General features: G+C 41.2%; 1 protein-coding gene across 2 annotated transcripts in view; it reads right to left on the reverse strand.

Annotated features, from left to right (window-relative positions):
- Positions 1–408: 408 nt before the first annotated feature.
- Positions 409–24957, reverse strand: part of LDHC (lactate dehydrogenase C) — a 53881-nt gene continuing 29332 nt past the window's right edge. For both annotated transcript variants that reach the window (XM_033207804.1, XM_033207805.1), the window contains exons 5-8: positions 22317–22490; positions 18575–18692; positions 10813–10936; positions 409–693 (exon numbers count right to left, since the gene is read on the reverse strand). In XM_033207804.1, coding sequence (XP_033063695.1) covers positions 529–693; positions 10813–10936; positions 18575–18692; positions 22317–22490 — 581 coding nt within the window. In that variant the 3' untranslated portion in view covers positions 409–528. The remainder of the gene's footprint in view (positions 694–10812; positions 10937–18574; positions 18693–22316; positions 22491–24957) is intronic.

Here is a 24957-nt window from a genome sequence, read left to right on the forward strand (position 1 = left end):
TATATATGGTCTTAAAAATAAGCATTTATAATGATTTTTTTTTTTGAGACAGAGCCTCACTCTGTTGCCCAGGCTGCAGTGCCCGGCCACATTTATAATGATTATACATAAACATATGATGCTAATGTAATGAAATGAATATGCTGGTACTCTAATGGACGAAAGTACAAGATAAAATTGTAATACTAGAAAAAGGGTTTGGTTTGTGAAAAGAATCAAAGCTCTGTATTATAGTGATTATACATATTCTACTACATCTGAAGGCTCTCTAAAATATATGACATACCTCAGAAGTATAACTTATACTTGTACAGATTGGGTATCATTAGAATAGAGCTATAAAGGATTCTTAAAGAGGAAAATCTCTTTACCATTTTCTCGTTCTAATCTTGAGAGACTGGAGTTATGTCATAGGTCTCCAATTTGTTTTTATTTTTTAAAAGATCAAATGAAAATACTTTTAAAATTTAAAATATACAGCCTGCTATCTTCTGTTCTCCAAACAGTGGAACATTAGAAGGCTTTAATTTAAAATATTAGATCCTTTTGAATATTCCAAAGTGTTTCTGCACTCTTCTTGAAAAGGGCCTCCTCCTCAGAATTCAAGTTAATTTTCACAACATCTGAGACACCATTCCGCCCCAAGACACAAGGGATACTGAGAAAGATTTCTTCTTTTATTCCATATAATCCCTGAAAGGCAAGATAAGATGTTGTTCAAATAACCTGATATGGAAAAGCAGCTATGTAAAAGGGCATCAAAATAAAAGTATACAGGAGAGACTAAAGCATTCAACAAGAATCGCTCAGCGGGTGGCAAAGTGATGGTCAGCAAAAGCAAGAGCATCCTTATGTTATATGACCATGTGGAACTGACATTCAATGGCACGAAGAAGATGCCAGAGGTCTTTAGAAGGACCAAGAGGTACAATTTACCTTACCCCTTACTAGGTCATCTTTTAGTCCACAGGGAACGATGCCATGCAGTCTTTCATGATGCCATTTTATCAAATGGAGGACTATAAGGATCAAGTAACTTGTGTTTAGTCCAAACTACACAAAGGCAACAGTGAAGCAGGAGGTGACTGGGAAAGTTCTGCTTCATACCTTTACAGCAGGGAGCACCATTGAGTTTGGACAATGAGTGCTACACGTGGCATTTTAAGCCTCCAGAGGTAAGCCCCCAGTGGAGCCTATGCATACTCTTACATGCCTGGTGGGGCTGTGCCTCCCATCACCAGTTGCAATGGAATGCACTCCTGCCCTTCTGTACTCCTATCCACCACCTCCACCTGAGTTCTATCTAGGACCTCCCATCATGGATAGGGCCATAAAACAAGTGCAGCCCCATGGCACTGCCCTATCCTGGACTCCTGGAACCTCCCATCAGAAGCACCAAAATTCCCTCCATTCCTGCAGCCAAGGCCAAGAAGCAGCTGCCACAGCCTATTACAACCTGGGCAACTCACACAACATCTACATGCACATGTACCAGCCTCCACCACCCGCATACTACCCTCCCTGGTCTTGGAAGACTGGAAGACTCAATATACCCCCAAAAAATTAAAATTAAAAAAATTTCAAAAGACCTCTCACACTTCCCTACCTCTTTACCACTCATCACTCTTTACCCCTCTCCTTGGGGCTAAGTCTGGGGTTGTGGGAGATGGGAGGGCCTTGTTCTTCTCCAGGACTGATTATAAACAGTTACCAGGAATAGTGTTGAAGGAAGAGGGGAGGCTCCTTGACTCTGGAACAGTGCCTCACAGTTTTCCAAGCTACAGAGCCCACGGGTGCTATTCAGCCATGCTTCCCTCTCACCATCTCTGGGACTCTCCTCAGGAACACAAGGTGTGCCCCTTGTTCCTGTTTTGCTCTAGTAACTTCTCCCCACAGAGGGATTCTCTGGTTACCTCCTCTACCATAGTCCAGCTCCCTCATTTTGGTAGCCACTTTACACTCAACCCCATAAGCACCATCAGATCAGCCAAGTGTCATCCCTGAGGGCGCCCTGCCAGGAACCACTTACGTTTCTTCCACTTTGGCATCTGCCTAGCTGTGGAAAGCCACTGTCTTTTCAGACTGTCAACCCACATTATTCAGCCAGGCTCCAGCCACAGTCATACTCAAATTCCCTATCCTTTTTTTTTTTTTTTTTTAGGAGACAATGTCTCACTGTGTCACCTAGGCTGGAGTGCAGTGGTGCAGTCATAGCTCAATGTTGCCCGGACCTCCTGGGCTTAAGCAATTCTCCCACCTCAGCCTGCCAAGTAGCACACACCACCATACCTGGCTAGTTTTCTTTCCATTTTTTATAGAGATGGAGTCTTGTTATGTTGCCCAGGTTTGGTCTCGAACTCCCTCTCCGATCCTTGATCATTCTGTTGCCAACTCTGTGACATTCAAAGCTTTAACACGAGCTTCCATGGGTGTAATCAGAGGCAAAGCCTCTGACGGTGGCAGGGGAAGAAGTCCCTCTGCTTCCCTAGTGGTATTCCAGAATTTGTTTCCCTTTACCTCCTGTCATCTCTCTTCTCTCTAGAAGAGGCACCTCAGACTGGAACTCTAGAATTCATGTCGATCCATCATGCCATCTGAGGACTGCTGGGGGAGCTGGGAACAAGGGCTCCTGTCTGAATCCTGGGACCAAGCCTGGCCCTGTGTGCTAACTGTGACCTGCTGCTAGCCCCCTCAGCCTGCCCTTTTCCCTTTAAGCTTTATGCCTAGTTGGTGATACTATCCCCTGGATATATTAGAATTTGTTCTCATTTGCTCTTGGACCGGCTGTGAAATACAGAGATGGTTTAAAGAGAATTCCCTACTTATTTGACACACACACACACACAGACACACACACACACACACACAAATCCAGTTAACACATTAATGTGAAATAAACTCTGCACACCTTGATTTGGCAAAAATGTGAAGTAGTAAAAGTGAAGTAACTGGGAAAGAAAGAAAAAATAAGACTATACAAATGATTCTGATTGTAATGTCAAATGTTTAAATGTTCCCTATAAAATATAACTCAGCAGGGTGCGGTGGCTCACGCCTGTAATCCCAGCGCTTTGGGAAGCCAAGGTGGGTGGACTGCTTCAGGTCACGAGTCCAAGACCAGCCTGGCAGCAGCGCAAAACCCCTTCACTACTAAAAATACAAAAACTAGCTAAGTGTGGTGGCGCGTGCCTGTAATCCAGCGACTTAGGAGGCTGAGGCACAAGAATCACTTGAACCCAGGAGGCGGAGGTTCCAGTGAGCTGAGATTGAGCCACTGTGCTCCAGCCTGGGCAACAGAGTGAGACTTCATCCCTCCCCCAAAAATTAAGATTAAATTAAAATATAACCTCCATTGACTTGTTCGGTAAAGGCTATTAAATTCCCGTATTACTCTGTCTCTTCACTGATTCCTCATTTGACACTTTCCTGACTCTTTTTCTGGAGTCCTAGAGGGGTAGTTGCTTATTCTCCCATAGGTTCTGCATCCTCAGAAAAGAAGGGGTGTGTGGTATCCATTGTGTATGCTTCATTGCCTCTTCCAAATCTTTTTTTTTTTTTTTTTTTTTTTTGAGACAGAGTCTCATTCTGTTGCCCAGGCTGGAGTGCAGCGGCACGATGTTGGCTCACTGCAGCTTGCGCCTCCTGGGTTCAAGTGATTCTCTTTTCTCAGCCGCCCAAGTAGCTGGGACTATAGGCGTGCACCATCATACTCAGCTAAATTTTTTATTTTTAGTAGAGGCGGGGTTTCACCATGTTGACCAGCTGGTCTCAAACTCCTGACATCAAGTGATCCACCCACCTCAGTCTCCCAAAGTGCTGGGATTACAGGTGTGAGCCACCATGCCTGCCCGCTTCTTCGAAATCATTAATCCCCTGCTCTTAAAAAAACAAAACATATTCTCCCTATTCTTTGAAGATCATCTTGTTGGGAGCAGGCCCCCCAAATCTGGCCATAAACTGGCCCCAAAAATGGCCATAAACAAAATCTCTACAGCACTCTGACATGTTCAAGATGGCCATGACGCCTATGCTGGAAGGCTGTGGGTTTACCCGAATGAGGGCAAGGAACACCTGGCCCACCCAGGGTGGAAAACCGCTTAAAGGTGTTCTTAAACCACAAGCAATGGCATAAGCGATCTGTGCCTTAAGGACATGCTCCTGCTGCAGTTAACTAGCCCAACCTATTGCTTTCATTCAGCCCATCCCTTCGTTTCCCGTAAGGGATACTTTTAGTTAATTTAGTATCTATAGAAACAATGCTAATGACTGGCTTGCTATTAATAAATACATAGGTAAATCTCTGTTCAGGGCTCTCAGCTCTGAAGGCTGTACGACCCCTTATTTCCCACTTCACACCTCTATATTTCTGTGTGTGTGTCTTTAATTCCTCTAGTGCTGCTGAGTTAGGGTCTCACCAACCGAGCTGGTGTCCACAAGTGGCGTCCATCATGGGGGCTTGAATTCAGGTCGGAGGGTTGCCAGAGCAATGGTTGGAGAAAGTGGAAGTAGCTGGAGGACACCCGAGTACTCTTAAAGTAATCCCCGTGGTGAGTAAGAAGGGGAGCTCAGAAGTGTCAGGGTAACAGTGAGACAAATGTGGGATATGGTTCGTTCCACCTTGGTACTTTTTCACACTGATGAGGAGGAGGAAGGAGAGTGTAGCAAAGTAACAGAAGAGGTTACAGAGCAGGTTTGTTTGCCAGCTAAAGCAGCAAAGGAGGGAGAGGTTCATCCCTACCCTTCTGTACCCCCTCATTATTATTTTGAAGAAAACGAGCCTCCAGATCTTTCTTTTCTGGAGGACACTGGGCAAAAAGTAGTTGCCCTAGTGACTGGTCAAGCAGCACCTCGAGCAACCAGCCACTGTTAGTTCTATTCAGGCAAGAATTCAGCAAGCTCAATGAGAGGGTGATTTAGAGGCTTGGCAGTTCCCTGTTAGAATACATCCCCCAGATCAACAGGGAAATATTATAGCTACATTTGAGCCTTCTCCTTTTAAATTTGGAAAAGCACATTTAGTTGATTATATCAAGGCCTGTGATGGTATCAGAGGTAATCTGTGTAAAGCTACTTTGTTGGCAAAGGCAATGGCAGGACTGAGAGTGGATAAAGGAAATACTCCATTTCCTGGAGCTTGTTTTAACTGTGGGAAGCATGAACACACTAAAAAAGAATGCAGAAAAAAAATCAATGAGTCAGGTTGCCAGATAGGGGAAAAAAGAAAACTGCTAAGCCTGAAATATGTCCAAAATGTAAAAAAGGAAAACGTTGGGCAAATCAGTGTCACTCTAAGTTTGATAAAGAAGGGAACCTGATTTGGGGAAACGCCGTGAGGGGCCCGTCCCTCACCCCATTCTAAACTGGGGCATTTCCAGTTCAGGCCATTCCCTCACCCCTGTACATTGTCTGTCCCCCACCACAGCTGGTAGTGTCGCAGTAGATTTATGCTGCACAAAAGCTGTGAGCCTTCTGCCTGGGGAACCCCTGCAAAAGGTCCCAACAGGAGTCTGTGGACCCTTGCCAGTGGGGACAATAGGATTACTTCTAGGCAGATCTAGTTTAAGTTTTAAAGGGGTACAAATACATATAGGAGCCATTGATTCAGATTACTATGAGGAAATTCAAATTGTTATATCTACTTCTGTTCCCTGGAAAGCAGAGCCAGGAGAGCGTACAGCACAGCTCCTGGATTGTGCCATACGTAGGAATGGGAAAAAGTGAAGTTAAATGAACAGGAGGATTTGGAAGCACAAATAAACAAGGCAAAGCAGCTTACTGGGCAAATCAAATTACTGATAAACGTCCTACCTGTGAAACAACTATTCAGGGAAATAAATTTAAAGGTTTGGTAGATACAGGAGTGGACATTTCAATCATTTCTCTACAGCACGGGCCTGCATGGCCAATTCAACTCGCTCAATTTAACACAGTTGGAGTTGGTAAAGCCACTGAAGTATTTCAAAGTAGTTACATTTTGCATTGTGAAGGGCCCGATGGACAATCTGGGACTATTCAACCAATTATACTTCTGTACCTATAAATTTATGGGGGAGAGATTTATTACAACAATGGGAAGCACAAGTTGTAATTTCAGAACAATTATATAGCCCTCAAAGTCAACATACAATGCATTAAATGGGGTATGTCCCTGGTATGGGACTAGAAAAAAACTTGCAAGGTTTAAAAGAACCACTTCAAGTGGAAAGACAAAGTTCCCGCCAAGGTTTAGGATATAATTTTTGATGGCGGCCATTGTTAAGCCTCCAGAACCTATACCTTTAAAATGGTTAACAGATAAGCCAATTTGGATAGAACAATGGCCGCTAAGTAAAGAGAAACTGAAGGCTTTAGAGAAATTAGTTACTGAACAATTAGAAAATGGGCACATAGTTCCAACATTTTCCCTTTGGAATTCTCCAGTTTTCGTAACTAAGAAAAAATCAGGTAAATGGAGAATGCTAACTGATTTAAAAGCGATCAATTCAGTTATACAACCTATGGGAGCATTACAGCCAGGATTGCCTTCTCCTGCTATAATTCCAAAAAATTAGCCTTTAATAGTCATAGATTTAAAAGACCATTTCTTTACTATCTCTTTAGCTGAACAAGACTATGAACGGTTTGCATTTACAGTTCCTGCAGTAAACAACCTGCAGCCTGCTAAGCGTTTTCATTGTTTTTACAGATGGGTGTAGTAATGGTAAAGCTTCTTATTCTGGCTCAAAAAGTAAAGTTTTCCAGATGCCCTATACTTCAGCTCGAAAAGCAGAGATTGTAGCTGCAATTGAGGTATTGACTGCTTTTGATATGCCTATTAATGTGATTTCTGATTCTCTATATGTGATTCATTCCACACAGTTAACTGAAAATGCTCAGTTATGATTTCATAAATATGAACAACTGATGACTTTATTTACCCAATTGCAAACAGCAGTTAGAAGTAGAATAATGCATCCTTTTTACATCACTCACATTAGGGCCCATGTGACTGAAGGGAATCAAATGGCTGATCGCCTAGTTGCTAATGCAATATCTAATGCTAGACACTTTCATAATTTAACCCATGTTAATGCCTCTGGTCTCAAATACAGATACAGCATTACCTGGAAAGAGGCCAAAAATATTATCCAGTGATGGCCAACTTGCCATATGGTACACTCCTCATCTTTTACAGGAGGAGTTAATCCTTGAGGATTAGAACTTAACTCTCTTTGGCAAATGGATGTCACACATGTTTCCTCATTTGGGAGACTAGCTTATGTACATGTATGTATGAACACCTTTTCTCACTTTGGGCTACATGCCAATCAGGAGAGTCTTCTGCCTGTGTTAAACATCATCTTTTGCAGTGTTTTGTGGTGATGGGCATTCCAGCTTCTATTAAAACAGATAATGCCCCAGGCTATACTGCCAAGCTCTAGCTACATTTTTCTCTGTGGGATATTAAACACATTACTGGTATCCCATACAATTCTCAAGGACAAGCCATAGTGGAAAGAATGAATCTTTCCCTAAAACAGCAGTAGCAAAAGCAGAAAGGAGGAGACAGAGAATATGGAACCCCAAGGATGCAACTGAATCTGGCATTATTAACTTTAAATTTTTTGAGTCTGCCCAAAGGCCAGATGCTATCAGCAGCTGAACAGCATCTACAGAAACCAGCTGCAAAGATAGAAGCAGAACAATTGATTTGGTAGAGAGATCCAATAACAGAAAGATGGGAAATAGGTAAAATAATAACTTGGGGTAGAGGTTATGCTTGTGTTTCTTCAGGCCAAAATCAACAGCCAATTTGGATACCATCAAGACACCTGAAACCTCATCATGAGCCAGATGCTGAGGAAGAGATTCCGGGAGGATCCCGAGGACCTCCCGGTTGCAGCCGTGTCGAGACTGATGCTGAGGAGGACACCAACTGTCATGAGCAACACCCATCAAACACAGCCACCCACCTGGGGACAGATCAAGAAGCTGTCACAGATGGTGGAAGAAAACCTGAGGAAAGCAGGACAACCAGTCATAATGAATAATTTAACGGTAGCTATGATAGCAGTTATCACCAGTGCCATGAGTATTCCTTCAATAAGGGCTGACACAGAGAACAATTATACTTATTGGGCATATTTATCAATCTGGCTGGTAATAATGTCTGGATTTAATCACTCTATGACACAGTTACACATGCTTTCTGATCTCAGTATTTACCATAATAAATCTGCTCTTATAGTTGAGGCATACCACCCTCAAAAACCTATTTATAAGCAAAATAGAACCTGGCCAGAAATAATGAAAGTACTTGTTTAGGAAGATCGCATTGCAGAACAGGTAGAGGTGCTGTACAACGATTCCTATGGAATCATTACTAACTGGTACGCTAAGGGGATGTTTAGCTTGAATTGCACCTCTCAGTCTGCATGCCATGGCCACACTATATTCAGCTGGTCTGAACAAAACGGTCAGATAGTAGAAATGATAAAAAGTACGACAAAAGTTCCTATTATCTGGAAACATGGCGGTATAGTGGCACCTCAACCTCAAATGATATCACCCTAGACTCTAGGGGCTTAACGTAAGGATGTGTGGAAACTATTAATAGCTCTTAATAAGATCAAAATTTGAGAAAGAATAAAAAAGCATCTAGAAAGACACTCTACAAACTTGTCTTTGGATATTGCAAAATTAAAGAACAAATATTTACAGCATCCCAGGCACACCTGACCTTAATGCCAAGAACTGGAGTGCTTAAAGGAGTTATAGACAAATTAGCAGCTAGTAACCCATTAAAATGGATAAAAACACTTGAAAGCTCTGTGATTTCAATGATTGTGCTTTTAATCTGTGTTGTCTGTCTTTGTATAGTCTGCAGATGTGTATCCTGACTCCTGTGAGAAGTAGCTCACTGTGACAAAGCTGCCTTTGCTTTTATCAATTTGCAAATCAAAGAAGGAGGGACATGTTGGGGGCAGGCCCCCCCAAATCTGGCCATAAACTGGCCCCAAAACTGGCCATAAACAAAATCTCTGCAGCACTCTGACGTGTTCAAGATGGCCATAATGCCCATGCTGCAAGGTTGTGGGTTTACCCGAATGAGGGCAAGGAACACCTGGCCCACCCAGGGCGGAAAACCCCTTAAAGGCATTATTAAACCACAAACTATTGCATGAGCAATCTGTGCCTTAGGGACATGCTCCTGCTGCAGTTAACTAGCCCAACCTATTCCTTTAATTCAGCCCATCCCTTCGTTTCCCATAAGGAATACTTTTAGTTAATTTAATATCTATAGAAACAATGCTAATGACTGGCTTGCTGTTAATAAATACATGGGTAAATCTCTGTTCAGGGCTCTCAGCTCTGAAGGTTGTGAGACCCCTGATTTCCCACTTCACACCTCTATATTTCTGTGTGTGTGTCTTGAATTCCTCTAGCACTGCTGGGTTAGGTTCTCCCCAACTGAGCTGGTCTTGGCATCATCTAATTCAGCTCTTCTTCCCTTTGCAATGACTAACCTCCTAGTTATTCCATCTCATTCACAGACTGACACATGGCTCACAGTCTTCCCTGTCTATCCCAATTTCTGCCATTATCCTTGTTAACTTCAATATACGTATGAATAATCCAACCAAAATTCTCTTTCCAGTTTCTAGACTTTTTTCGCTTATGAAACACCTTCTGCTCCCACTCCCGTTATCCTACTCCTTTCACTAAAAATAGAGAAATCGGCTGGCTGCGGTGGCTCAAGCCTGTAATCCCAGCACTTTGGAGGCTGAGGCAGGCAGGTCACGAGGTCAGGAGATCAAGACCATCCTGGCTAACACGGTGAAACCCGGTCTCTATTAAAAATACAAAAAAAAATTAGCCGGGTGTGGTGGCAGGTGCCTGTAGTCCCAGATACTCAGGAGGCTGAGGCAGGAGAATGGCGTGAACCCGGGAGGTGGAACTTGCAGTGAGCCAAGAGCTCGACACTGCACTCCAGCCTGGGCAACAGAGCAAGACTCCGTCTCAAAAAAAAAATAGAGAAGTCATCAGATGCTTCCAATGTCAAATATACAAATCTACATGCATCAGTACACATTCTCTCTTTGTTAACTCCTGCCCCTCCTCTTTTTAGGGGTAATGCCTACACCTATGCTCTGGACTCCATTCCCCTCTGCTTACCACTTCTGTCTTCAGCTTCTCCCTTGGTATTTGATCTTTACTATAAGCATCTTATCTGTATAAAAAACAAGCAAACAAACTTCTTGCCCTGATTTGCCTTATCTTCACAGCCAAATTCCTAAAAATAGCTATTACACTTGTCTTAATTTCCTCAGTCTACTCCAGTGGTTCTCAGCCAGAGGTATTATAGGATCTAAGCCTGCAGCTACTGGGAGCTGTCTTTGTTGCCCCATGGAAAAAGTTTGCATGAGTTGGAAGCCAATAGAGGAAAAAGATGAGCCAAGAGAATGGAGAGAAAAGACAGCTCTCATACTATAGTTTGAGTACCAGAATCAGGCCTCCTTGGCATTTCAGTTACATAAGTCGATAAATTTTCTTTTTGCATAAGCTAGTTTGAGTTGGCTTCACACTGTTTACATGCCAGGGCTCAAAACTGTGTCCAAAACTGTAAACATGATCTTCAAACCTGGTTCTCTTTCAGGATTCCCTTCCTTAGGTCAAGGTATCTGTATTTTTTTGACCTGACCTGAGGTCAAGTTCTCTGTATTTTTTATTCACTATTATATCCTCAACATCTTGTACACTGCCTGGCATATAGTAGTGACTCAATAAATATTAAAGGAAAGAATGATAAATGAAGATTTAATTTAAGCCTACCTTAACCATGGTGGAAACCGGGTGCACTCTCCTAAGGTTTTTCAAAATGGATCCTACCAGATCCATCACAGACAGTCCAATAGCCCAAGAGGTATACCCCTTCAGCTTGATAATCTCATAGGCACTACAGTTGTAGAAAGTAAGAAAATCAAATTCATAATAAATCAGCCCAGAGAAAACATAATATTCTTCAAGCATCCATTTTGAAGTAATCTACATGTCAATGCAATTGTATTAAAATGTTCTCATAGATTTCTTACAGAATTTATAAACAGGCAACAAAACTTTTTGTACTGGTCTCATAAAACTTCACTACATACTTTATTTACTTTTTTATTGATTATCATTATTATTATTATTATAGACAGGGTCTTGCTTCCTTGCCCAGGCTGGAGGGCAGTGGTGTGTGATCATGGCTCACTGCGACCTCTGCCTCCTGGGCTCATGCGATCCTCCCTCCTCAGCTTCCCAAGTAGCTACTTGGGAGCACGGGCATGAGCCACCATGCCTGGCTAATTTTTGTGTTCTTTGTAGATACGGGGTTTCGCCATGTTGCCCAGGCTGGTCTTGAACTTCTGAGCTCAAGCAATCTGCTCGCCTCGGTTTCCCGGAGTGCTGGTATTACAGATATGAGCCACCATGCCCAGCCTACTTACTTTAAGTAAAAATTAATTCACCCTTTTTTTTCTTTATCATAAAGGCAGAATAGTAGGACAAATGTGCCACTCAAGTTGAAACTAGCTTTTAATATTTTTTGTATTGTTGCTTAGATATGCAACATAGAAACTAATCACCTTGAAAGTTACCATATATATCTCTTGAACTGTTTAAAATTGTTACTAGTGGCCAGGGTCAGTGGCTCACACCTGCAATCCCAGCACTATGGGAGGCCGAGGTGGGCGGATCATGAGGTCAGAAGTTCAAGACCAGCCTGGCCAATGCTGGCCAACACAGCGAAACCCCATCTCTACTAAAAATACAAAAATTAGCTGGGTGTGGTGGCACGTGCCTGTAGTCTCAGCTACTCGGGAAGCTGAGGCAGGAGAATCACTTGAACCTGGGGGTCAGAGGTTGCAGTGAGCCTAGACTATACCATTGCACTCCAGCCTGGGTGACAGTGAGACTCTGTCCAACAAAAAAAAATTGTTACTAGTTTGCCAATGTAAATGTATATAGTTGTAAGTTGTGTGTATATATCTTTCCTAAGAATATACCACTAAGTCAATAATAAATGAATATGGAAAATATTTATGATACATTTTCAAAGGAAAATACCACAATACTAAACATTATGCACTTTCTTATCTCTGGCTTATAAAAAATATAAATTTTTATACAAACTTTAGAGTTGAATCAAGCCACCAAGTTATTAATAGTGATTATTTTTACAAGACAGCCTTACAGGTGAGTCTTCTTTATGCCTATCTGAATTTTCTTATTTCCTACAATTCATATTTATTATATATTTGCATTGCTACAAATAGTGGCCGCCTCAGGTTTGGACTGACAGTCAAATTCACTGGACAAAGAGGGTTTAATTTAGCACTAAGTTTATTTAACTTTTAGAAAGGCTATAGGACAAAAAGCACAGACTGCACAGCATATCATTCATATGAGGAGGTCTTACAACTAACTACCCAGTTTTAAAGCCCCAGGAATGCACATAACACACTTGGTTGCCAAAGACATATATATATGTATATGTGTATATATGTGTGTGTGTGTGTGTGTGTGTGTATATATATACACACACACCACCTGAGCACCGGAGGTTGGGCCTAGACTGTTCCTACAATAGTGTCCTATGATTTGACTATCAGTCCAAAATCAGGGCCACTATCAGAGGCCATGCAATACTTTTGATGACAAAAGTACTTTTAGACCCTCAATTCTATATGGCCAAGACTCTGGAGGTAAGTAAAAGGAAAGGGAAAGAGGGTCTGCTGGCACCTGACTGACAGCATAGACAGCATACTGTCTATGAGTTGAAGTAAAGAAAGCTCTACAGTAGATAACTGGGGACAAATCTCACCAGTTGAATCTGGATAACAGATTTATCCTCTCGGGTATTAACAAAAGGGATAGAGAAAGAGAAGAAAGTTGAGAATGGCTAAAAACATAATCCTTTAGTTGTTATTAACCATCTTGATGAAAATAAAACTGCTGTTGTAAAAGAAAGGTAAAGGGAGCAAACAGAAGAAACAGTTTCAAGGCTGGTACTTTAAGACAAAAACTGATACACATTGTAAACCAAATGCCCTCTTGGGAACCAGTAAGGACATCCTATTAAATCATGATGTCATTCCTCTGCAATTGGTTAGACACTAGCAAATCAGAGGCTGTTGTGTAAAAAGAGCTGAGTAGTTTTTAGATAAATATTAGCAACACCCTGAAGATTGTTTATAATTATAGATCCTCTGCGAAATGATCAAGAGGAAAATAATTTAATTTTAGATACTGCAGAGTTGAGAGGACCAATAGTGATAAGTACTGATCTGAAACACATTGGAATATTTGGTATTCAAATCATACAGGACTTCAATGGGAAATGTGATCTTAATCCTTGTTCCCTTAAAGCAAGTGTCTCAAGTTAAAAAGGAACTGCCCGAGTGCAGTGGCTCACACCTGTAATCCCAACACTTTGGGAGGCCGAGGTGGGTGGATTGCTTTAGCTCAGGAGTTTGAGACCAGCCTGGGCAACATAGTGAAACCCCACCACTACTAAAAATACAAAAAGTGGCCAGGCATGGTGGCATGCACCTATATTGCCAGCTACTCAGGAGGCTAAGGTGTGAAGATGGCTTGAGCCTGGAAGTCAGAGGTTGCAGTAAGCCAAGATCAAGCCACTACACTCTAGCCTGGATGACAGAGCCAGACCCTGTCTCAAAAAAAAAAAAAAGAAATAAATAAAAGAAAGAAAGAAAAAAAGAAAGAACTACCATTCTCTGTGGTACAATTATTAAGTCACTGGGTAGATAAAAGACCAACACTGTGACATCCCTACGGGAGGTAGATGGACTGCTCCATAACACTTGGAAACCACTATTGGTTAACACAGATTCCTTAGTGGGTGAGGGGTACGGATGTGCCTCCAGACCAGTTAGATCCCCGCATTTATTGGAGACTGGTCTCCTGGCCCCTATAGCTGAAAATATATGGGGATAAGGGACTTTTTTTTTGAGAAGGATAGGAAAAGATACCGTAATATTAACACATATTGTCTTTTCTAGGGATTAATTTAAACTCTCAATCAAAGCTTTTTGGTGAAACAAAGCATTTGTAGGTTCCCTTAAGAGAATTTAAGAAAATAAAACATACCAAAATGATTACCAAAGTAAAAGGTATTTTGGTAAACTGACCTAAAACTTTTGATTGATGTGATACTTACGGAAATAGTTTGGCCAAAAGAAGAAATACATTTGCTTTAGAAATATAAAAACAGGGCTGGGCGCGGTGGCTCAAGCCTGTAATCCCAGCACTTTGGGAGGCCGAGGCGGGCGGATCACAAGGTCAGGAGATCAAGACCATCCTGGCTAACACGGTGAAACCCCGTCTCTACTAAAAAAATACAAAAAACTAGCCGGGCGAGGTGGCGGGCGCCTGTAGTCCAGCTCCTCGGAGGCTGAGGCAGGAGAATGGCGTGAACCCGGGAGGCGGAGCTTGCAGTGAGCTGAGATCCGGCCACTGGACTCCAGCCGGGCGGAAGAGCGAGACTCCGTCTCAAAAAAAAAAAAAAAAAAAAAAAAAGAAATATAAAAACAGGGCGAACATGGTAGCTTTGGAAGGCCAAGACGGGCAGATCACCTGAGGTCAGGAGTTTGAGACCAGTTTGGCCAACATGGTGAAACCCTGTCTCTATTAAAAATACAAAAACTAGCCAGGTGTGGTGGTGCACTCCTGTAGTCCCAGCTACTCGGGAGGCTGAGGCACGAGAATCACTTGAACCCAGGAGGCAGAGGTTGTAGTGAGCCAAAAGTGCACTACTGCACTCCAGCCTAGGCAACAGAGCAAGACTCTGTCTCAAAAAAAAAAAAAAAAGAGAGAGAGATAAAACATGTGATTTAAAGTGTGTATCAATACCTTTAATAAGACACAAGTGATAGTAAATGACAGAGGGGGAGAAAAGACAGTCTAGTTGGTTAAGAATTACCAAAACATTGTGAGGGATTCTGTTTAACTACTGTATCTTAATAGATTCTAGTGGTTGTAGATGTACTAACTTGTCTTTTCCTATTTATAAGATATTGAAGAAATGTTTGTCAAATGAACTCTGAAGAATATATGATACAAAGATAATAATCTGAGGTCATGGAAAGGTACCAAGGGTAAAGGGATATGAGCCCTTTCGAAAAAGCCAGAAGTAACTGGGAAGATAACCTTGAGTTTGAGTTCAGGCAACATAGTTTTCTAGACATAAAAATTAGTTAAGAAAAATGTGGACTATTAACTATAATAGAACTAGGTTGTCAGCACTGGATTTTATGAAACCACTGATTTGTGCGTTGTATCAGGACTAGCAGGACTGGGATCAAGTATGCAGACTCTGAGGGCTATGTAACAAGAAGTGCACATAAGAACTGTTGAGAATTTCCTTCTTTTGCAATTAAAAACAAACAAACAAACAAACAAACAAAAAACGTTGAGAACCAAAGGCAGCCGCTTTCCTGCCTTGGGGAAGTCTGCCCCCATGTCAGCTTCCTCCTTTATAACTGAGTGTGCCCCATGCAGTGACAGGGCCTAGAAGCTACACCTAAGCATTGCAATACTGTTGTTTTGTTTTGTTTTGTTTTGTTTTTAGACGGAGTCTCCCTCTGTTACCCAGGCTGGAGTGCAGTGGCGTGATCTCAGCCCACAGCAACCTCCAGCTCCCGGGTTCAAGTGATGCCTCAGCCTCCCGAATAGCTGGGATTACAGGCGCCTGCCACCAAGCCCAGCTAATTTTTGTATTTTTAGTAGAGACAGGGTTTCACCATGTTGCGCCAGGCTGGTCTCAAACTTCTGACCTTATGAAGTGATCTACACACCTCAGCCTCCCAAAGTGCTGGGATTACAGGCATGAGCCAACACACCTGGCCACATTGAAATACCTTCTAAAGAAGATACTGATATGCTATACTGTGTTTTCTTCCTGGTATCCTTTCATCATGCTAGATAAACTTAATGCTAGGTGAAAACCTATTATGTCCTGTGAGTTGGACAGTCTGAATTTCAGACAATTAGTGGCTATATACTTTTAATATTGTTGTTGTTTGGTTTTTTGTTTTTGTTTTCTTTAAGAGACAAGGTCTCACTCTATTGCCCAGGTTGAAATGCAGTGGACTATCATTGTTCATTGCAACCTGGCATTCCTGGGCTCAAGTAATCCTCCCGTCTCAACCTCCCAGGTAGCTAAGACTACAGGTATGCAACACCACACCTAGTTAATTTTTTAATTTTATTTTTTAAATTTTTTTATTTTTATTTTTATTTTTTTTTAGAGAGACAGGATCTTTCTCTGCTGTCCAGGCTAGTGTGCAGTGGTGTGATCATACCTCTGCTAGTTTGAGTTGAGCCTACAACTCCTGGGCTCAAGTGAGCTTCCTGCCTCAGGTACCCCAGTAGCTGGGACTACAGGCATACTACCATGCCTGGCTAATTTTTAAAAATTTTTTGTGGAGACATGATCTCACTCTGTTGCCCCAGCTGATATGAAACTCCTGGCCTCAAACAATCCTCCTACCTCAGCCTCCCAAAGTGTTGGGATTATAGATGTTAGCCACTGCACCCAGCCTTAACTGCTTTTTTAACTGTGGTAAAATTTATCATCTTAACAATTTTTTAAGTATACAATTTAGTGGCATTAAGTACATTAACACTGCTATGCAGTCATTACCACTATCCTCTCTCAAATGTTTTCATCTTCCCAAACTGAAGCTCTGTACTCATACACATTGCCATGTTACTTTTTATAACCAAAAATAAAATTATATAAACTTTTAAAACTAAAAGGCATTTAAGAGAATAAAAACTCACCCATGATCACTTTTTTGTTATATTATGTGACTTTTTAGTCTCTGCCCTAATTCTTACACATTTTTGTTTTATTTTTATTTTGTTTGTTTGTTTTCTTTGAGGCAGAGTCTTGCTCTGTCGCCAGCCTGGAGTGCAGTTGTGAGATCTCAGCTCACTGCAACCGCTGCCTCCCAGGTTCAAGCGATTCTCCTGCCTCAGCCTCCTGAGTAGCTGGGATTACAGGTGCGCACCACCAGAGCCGGCTAATTTTTTGTGTGTGTGTATATTTTAGTAGGAACAGAGTTTCAACATGTTGGTCAGGATGGTCTTGATCTCCTGACCTCATGATCGGCCCACCTCGGTCTCCCAAAATGCTGGGATTACAGACATGAGCCACTGCACCCAGCCTATTATTTTGTTTTATATATATATATTTTTTTTTTCTGAGACAGAGTCTTGCTCTGTTGCCCAGGCTGGAGTGCAGTGGCACAATCTTGGCTCACTGCAACCTCCGCCTCCTGGGTTCAAGCAATTCTCATGGCTCAGCCTCCCAAGTAGCTGGGATTACAGGCACACACCACCACACCTGGCTAATTTTTGTTATTTATTTATTTTTTTAGTAGAGACGGGTTTCACCATGTTGGCCAGGCTGGTCTCGAACTCCTGACCTCAGGTGATCTGCCCACCTTGGCCTCCCAAAGTGTTGGGATTATAGGTGTGAGTCACCACGCCCGGTCTCTTACACATTTTTGTAGGGTTTTATCATAAGTATACATATAGTAGACTTGTGGTTTTTGTTAAGTTCAATATTCCAAGCTGTGAACATCCAAAAGTTATTTTTAACTTCTTTTTTTTGAGATGGAGTTTCACTCTTTGTCACTCAGGCTGGAGTGCAATGGTGCTGTCTTGGCTCACTGCAACCTCTGCCTCCTGGGTTCCAGTGATCTCCTGCCTCAGCCTCCCAAGTACCTGGGATTACAGGCACCCATCAACACACCCATCTAATTTTTGTATTTTTAGATACAGGGTTTTACCATGTTGGTCAGGCTGGTCTCGAACTCCTGACCTCAGGTGATCCACCCGCCTTGGCCTCCCAAAGTGCTGGAATTACAGGTGTGAGCCACCCCCCACCCAGCCAATTTTTAAGTTCTATAACTTCTATTAATATGTAACTTGACTCTTGACTAAAGCATGAAGAATAATCCTGCGTGCTGTTAAGGCTAATACATATGGAGTCAGATGCTTCACTTATAAGAAAACCATATTGATTTCTGATCATCTGCATTAGCTTAATGTTTCATCTAGTCAAATGATGAACATTTAATAAGTTCTTGGCATGGTTCTAGCATTTTACATAAAATAGTACTAACTTATTTACTCTCTATAGTAGCCCTGTAAAGTAGGTTCTATAATTATCACCATTTTGAAGATGAGTAAACAACTTCTGATATTTTAAGTAATTTCCCAATATCATATCACTAATAAATGATGAAGGTTTCAAACCTGGACAACCTGGCTCCAAAGTCCATTGTCATAATCACTATGCTTTTATTACTCTCAAATATATGAGTTGTGAAATAATAAGTACTTTTTCTTTTTGACAAATGCCCCCAAAAAGAAAGCTATGTATAAGTCTGAATTTAGTGATTTTTCAGAAGACTAGAGTTATTTATCTGACAAAAGGCAAAGATCAACTATTTGATTTTTGTCTGTGATATGTATTCTTAAGACTGATTATTAAGGCATTAAGAAACTTAATAGGGACTATTACCTTTGAATAACTTGTTTATGGATATTTTTCCAGTGTTCCTTATCTGAATCTGTTCCTAATTTAGGGTCCAGAGTCTTCAGAGCAACACCAGCAACATTCACCCCACTCCATAAGGGCACTAAAAAATACAGATGTTAAAATAAACTCTTCTTCCCAATATTGCGTCAGGAGTTTGAATTCAGTGTTATCTTTTTAAGTTAGGTTTGCCACTTGATATGGTTCAGATGTTTGTCCCCTCCAAATGTCATGTTGAAATGTAACCCCTAGCGTTGGAGGTGGGACCCCTGTTGATGAGTGAGTTTTCACTCTGCGTTCATGTGAGATCTGGTTGTTTCAAAGCGTATGGCACTTCCTCTCTCTCTCTTGTTTCCGCCCTCACCATGTGACACATCTACTCCTCCTTTGCCTTCTGCCATGATTGTAAGCTTCCTGAGGCCCTCATCAAGAGCATATCTTGGAGCCATGCCTGTACAACCTGCAGAAGCACAAGCTAAATTAAACCTCTTTTCTTTACAAATTGCTCAGCCTCAGGTATTTCTTTTTTTTTTTTTTTTCATCTTTTTCATCCAGGCTGCAGCGTAGTGGCTTGATCTTGGCTCACTGCAACCTCCACCTCCCAGATTCAAGGGATTCTTCTGTTTCAGCCTCCCAAGCAGCTGGGATTACAGGTGTGTGCCACCACACCCAGCGTTTTTTTGTATTTTTAGTAGAGATGGGGTTTTGCTATGTTGGCCAGGCTGGTCTTAACCTCCTGGCCTCAAGTAATCCACATGCCTTGGCCTCCAAAAGTGCTGGGATTACAGGTATGAGCCACGACTCCTTGTCAGGTATTTCTTTTTCTTTCTTTCTTTCTTTCTTTCTTTTCTTTTTTTTTTTTTTTTTTTGAGACAGAGTCTCACTCTGTCGCCCAGGCTAGAATGCAGTGGCACGATCTTGGCTCACTGCAAGCTCCGTCTCCCAGGTTCACACCATTCTCCAGCCTCAGCCTCCCAAGTAGCTGGGACTACAGGCACCCACCACCATGCCTGGCTAACTTTTTGTATTTTTAGTAGAGATGGGGTTTCACCGTGTTAGCCAGGATGGTCTCCATCTCCTGACTTTGTGATCCGCCCACCTCAGCCTCCCAAAGTGCTGGGATTACAGGCGTGAGCCACCGTGCCTGGCCCTGGCCAGGTATTTCTTTACCGCAACACAAAAAAGGCCTAAAACACCACCTTACACCATACATAAAAATAGGTTTCAAATGCATAAAAGAGGGAAATGTAAGAAATAAAATTATAAAGTTGTTAGAAAATATGTAGTAGAATTTATTTATAATTGTGTGGTATAGGAGGCATTTTTAAGCAACATACATATTTTTAAGCAATATGCAAAATGCAGTATAAACAAAGAAAAGGACTGATAAAATATAAACAATTAGAGGGAAAAGAATACCAAATTAATACCATACTTCTCAATAGTAAAAAAGAGCCAAGGAGGAATAACTGTCAATCTAGAGTCTCACATCCAATTAACCTGTCATTCCAGAATAAGGTGAGGCTAAAACAGTCATATAAACAACACCAATGGGATAGAGTTCAGGAAGAAGTAAATTGAACCCAGGCAAAGAAGTTAGATGGATAAAATAAAGATAAGCAACACAACGGGCAAACCTGTACTTGAATCGAAACAAGTATTAACTATTAATAATAATTATAACTAGTTTGAGGGATATAAGAACAGTACAGATACAGAAAAGGAATTAATAATTACATGTATGACAGAAAGAGGATGGTGTCAACATCATAAAAAAGAGGATGATCAAACTAAAAGCATTCTAAGATCTTTGTATTATCGGGACCCGGCGCCATGGCTCATGCCTGTAATCCCAGCACTTTGGGAAGCTGTGGTGGGTGGATCACTAGAGGTCAGGAGTTCAAGACCAGCCTGACCAACATGGTGAAACCCTGTCTCTACTAAAAATACAAAATTAGCTGGGTGTGGTGGCACATGCTTGTAATCCCAGCTGCTCAGGAGGCTGAGGCAGGAGAATTGCTTGAACCCAGGAGGCGAAGGTTGTGGTGAGCTGAGATCGCGTCATTGCACTCCAGCCTGCGCAACAAGAGCAAAACTGTCTCAAAAAAAAAAAAAAAAAAAAAAAAAACCAGATCTTTGTATTATCCCCAAAGGACAGTAAATAAATTTATCATCTGAGATCAAGTATTAATGTTAAAAATTTACAGATAACCATTTACAAGGTAAGTGTATAATCCAAAGTATTAGAGGAAATCAGAGAAAGTAGATCCAATGGAAGGCAGAAAAAGAGAAAGTAAACAGAAAAATCATGCTAAATAGAATACTAAATATGTTCAAATTAATACTAATCAGAATATACCATTTTCTAAAAATAAAGTTATAGAATATTAAATGTGAGAAATTAAAATATACCAGAGAAAATTAGTTTTAATGACCTTCAGGAAAAATAACTGTGTTAGGACAATAACACAAGCCAACAGGGTCAAAGTAAGGCTCTGGTTGAAGAAATATTTGTCCAAATCAAATCAAAGTATTTGTTATATTATGGCTCTTGGATTACAAAGAAAAGGGCACTTTAAATGTTTTGAATAAATGAATGAATGCTTGAACAAATAGTCTTTATTCTCAATTGGTTTACTGCCATGATGGAAAGATTTACATACATGACACAATTAAGGAACACTGTAAAAAGTATAAAGTTTTAACCATGTAGCAGAGACTAAGTATTTAAATTCAGTAAAAAGAGAGGTTCGTGTGGCCTCAAGAGTTAAAATCACATATTATTTCATTTACATGAAAACTCTGGAATAAATAAATATACAGAGTGAGAAAGTAGATTAGTGGTTGCCTGGGGCTAGGGTAGTGGAAAGAATGTGGATTTCATTTTGGGCTGATGAAAATATTCTGTATTTAGATTGTGGTGATGTTAGTACAATCCTGTGAATATATCAGAAACTCAAGAATTCTATATTTTGCTGGTTGATTTTTATGGTATGTGAATTGTATTAGTCCATTCTCACATTGCTATAAAGAAATACCTAAGACTGGGCAACTTACAAAGAAAAGAGATTTAACTGGCTCACAATTCTGCAAGCTGTACAGGAAGCACAATGCTGGCATCTGCTTGGCTTCCTGCGAGGTCTCAGGAAACTTTCAATCACGAAAGAAGGTGAAAGGGAAGCAGGAGTGTCTTATATGGCTACAGCAGGAGAAGGAGGGAGAGGGGAGGTGGTGCCACACACTTTTAAACAACCAGACCTCACGAGAACTCACTATTGTGGAAACAGTACCAAGGCGGATGGTGTTAAACCATGAGAACCTGCCTTCATGATCCAACCACCTCCCACTAGGCCCCAGCTCCCACACTGGAGATTACAATTCAACAAGAGATTTGGGCAGGGACACAGATCCAAACCATATCATGAATTATGTCTTAATAAAGCTGTTTAAAAAAAACACAATAAATAAAAATGTATTACAGATAAGAGAAACACTCATATTAACTTTAAAACAGCTATATGTTTTGTGGACTATTTTATGAAAGATAGCTAAATCAATGATGCAAAAGATTGAAAGTAAAGGAACAGTAAAAGTTACACCAGGAAAGTACCAACAAAATGAAACTTATACAACTATATTAATATCAGGAAAAAAAAAACTTTAAAGGAAATAAGCATTATTAGAGATAAGAAGGGTAGTCACATAATAATAATAGATTTATACTTACCGCTAGAATCACCATGTTCTCCAATAATCCAACCATGGCAGCTTGTAGGGTGGACACCCAACTTTTCTCCAATTAGGTAACGGAAACGGGCAGAGTCTAAATTACAACCACTTCCAATTACACGAGTTATAGGCAAGCCACTTATCTTCCAGACTACATATGTCAAAATATCCACTAAGAAGAAAAATTTCATGTTAGAAAAAGATTCAGTGTAACTTAAAAAAAAATTTTTTTTCCTGAATAGATAGATGAATTGTTTTAGAGTCAAACACAGATTTACTACAAAGTGAAGCAAATCACTGGCCAGGTGTGGGGGCTCATGCCTGTAATCCCAGCACTTTAGGAGGCTTAGGTGGGCGGATCACCTGAGGCCAAGACTTTGAAACCAGCCTGGCCAACATGGTGAAACAGTCTCTACCAAAAAATACAAAAATTAGCCAGACATGGTGGCACACACCCACATTCCCAGCTACTTGGGAGGCTAAGAAGGAACCAGAAAAGCAACCTTGGTAATATAACAAAATAAGATTGGTCAGCACCCCCCAAAAATCACACTAGTTCACCAGAAATGGATCCAAACCAAGAAGAAATCCCTAGTTTACCTGAAAAATAATTCAGGAGGTTAGCTATTAAGCTCATCAGGGAGGGACCAGAGAAAGGTGAAGCCCAATGCAAGGAAATCCAAAAAATGATACAAGAAGTGAAGGGAGAAATATTCACCTAAATAAGTAGCTTAAAGAAAAAACAATCAAAAATTCAGGAAACTTTGGACACACTTTTAGATTTGTGAAATGCTCTGGAAAGTCTCAGCAATAGAATTGAACAAGTAGAAGAAAGAAATTCAGAGCTCGAACACAAGGTCTTCAAATTAACCCAATCGAACAAAGACAAAGAAAAAGAATAAGAAGGTATGAACAAAGCCTCCAAGACGTCTGGGATTACAATAAACAACCAAGCCTAAGAATAATCAGTGTTCCTGAGGAAGAAGACAATTCTAAAAGCTTAGAAAACATATTTGGTATTTGGGGAGATAATCAAGGGAAACCTCTCTGGCCTCGCTAGAGACCTAGACATGCAAATACAAGAAGCACAAAGAACACCTGGGAAATTCATCACAAAAAGATCCTTGCTTAGCACACTGTCATTAGGTTACCCAAAGTTAAGACAAAGGAAAGAATCTTAAGAGCTGTGAGACAGAAGTACCAGGTAACCTATAAAGGAAAACCTATCAAATTAACAGCAGATTTCTCAGCAGAAACCCCACAACCTAGAAGGGATTGGGGCCCTATCTTCAGCCTCCTCAAACAAAACAATTATCAGCCAAGAATGTTGTATCCAGTGAAACTAAGAATCATATATGAAGGAAAGATACAGTCATTTTCAGACAAACAAATGCTGAGAGAATTTGCCACTACCAAGCCACCACTATAAGAACTGATGGAGCTCTAAATCTTGAAACAAATCCTGGAAACACATCAAAACAGAACCTCTTTTTTTAAAAAAATTTATTTCTTTCCTTTTTTTGAGATGGAGTCTCACTCTGTCGCCCAGGCTGGAGTGCAGTGGCATGATCTCAGCTCGCGGCAACCTCTGCCTCCCAAGTTCAAACAATTCTCCTACCTCAGCCTACCGAGTAGCTGGGATTACAGGTGCCCACCACCATGCTCAGCTAATTTTTGTGTTTTTAGTAGACACAGGGTTTCACTACATTGGGCAGGCTGGTCTTGAACTCCTGACCTCAGGTGATCCACCCACCATGGCCTCCCAAAATGCTGGGATTACAGGCATGAGCCACTGTGCCTGGCCCAGAACTTTCTTAAAGCATAAATCACACAGGACCTATAAAACAAAAACACAAGTTAAAATGCAAAAACAAACAAAAACCCAAAGTACACAGGCAATGAAAAGCATGATGAATACAATGGTATCTCGCATTTCAATACTAACACTGAATGTAAATGGCCTAAATACGACACTTAAACTGGGCGCGGTGGCTCACGCCTGTAATCCCAGCACTTTGGGAGGCCGAGGCGGGCGGATCACGAGGTCAGGAGATCGAGACCACAGTGAAACCCCGTCTCTAGTAAAAATCCAAAAAAAAAATTAGCTGGGCGCGGTGGCGGGTGCCTGTAGTCCCAGCTGCTCCCGAGGCTGACGCAGGAGAATGGCGTGAACCCGGGAGGCGGAGCTTGCAGTGAGCCGAGATCACGCCACTGCACTCCAGCCTGGGCGACAGAGCTAGACTCCGTCTCAAAAAACAAAACAAAACAAACAAAACAAAACAAAACAAACAAAAAAAACGCCACTTAAAAGATACAGAACTGTAGAATGGATAAGAACTAACCAACCAACTATCTCTTGTCTTCAGGAGACTCACCTAACATACAAGGACTCACATAAACCTAAAGGGGTGGAAAAAGGCATTTCATGCAAATGGACACCAAAAGCAAGCTGGGGTAGCGATTCTTGTATCAGACGAAACAAACTTTAAAACAACAGTGGTTAAAAGAGACAAAGAGGGACATTATATAATGGTCAAAGGCTCTTCCAACAGGAAACTATCACAGTCCTAAACGTATATGCACCTAACACTGGAGCTCCCAAATTTATAAAACATTTACTAATAAACCTAAGAAATAAG

Source organism: Trachypithecus francoisi, unplaced genomic scaffold, assembly GCF_009764315.1.
Source record: "Trachypithecus francoisi isolate TF-2019V2 unplaced genomic scaffold, Tfra_2.0 Lachesis_group8, whole genome shotgun sequence".
NCBI lineage: Eukaryota > Metazoa > Chordata > Mammalia > Primates > Cercopithecidae > Trachypithecus > Trachypithecus francoisi.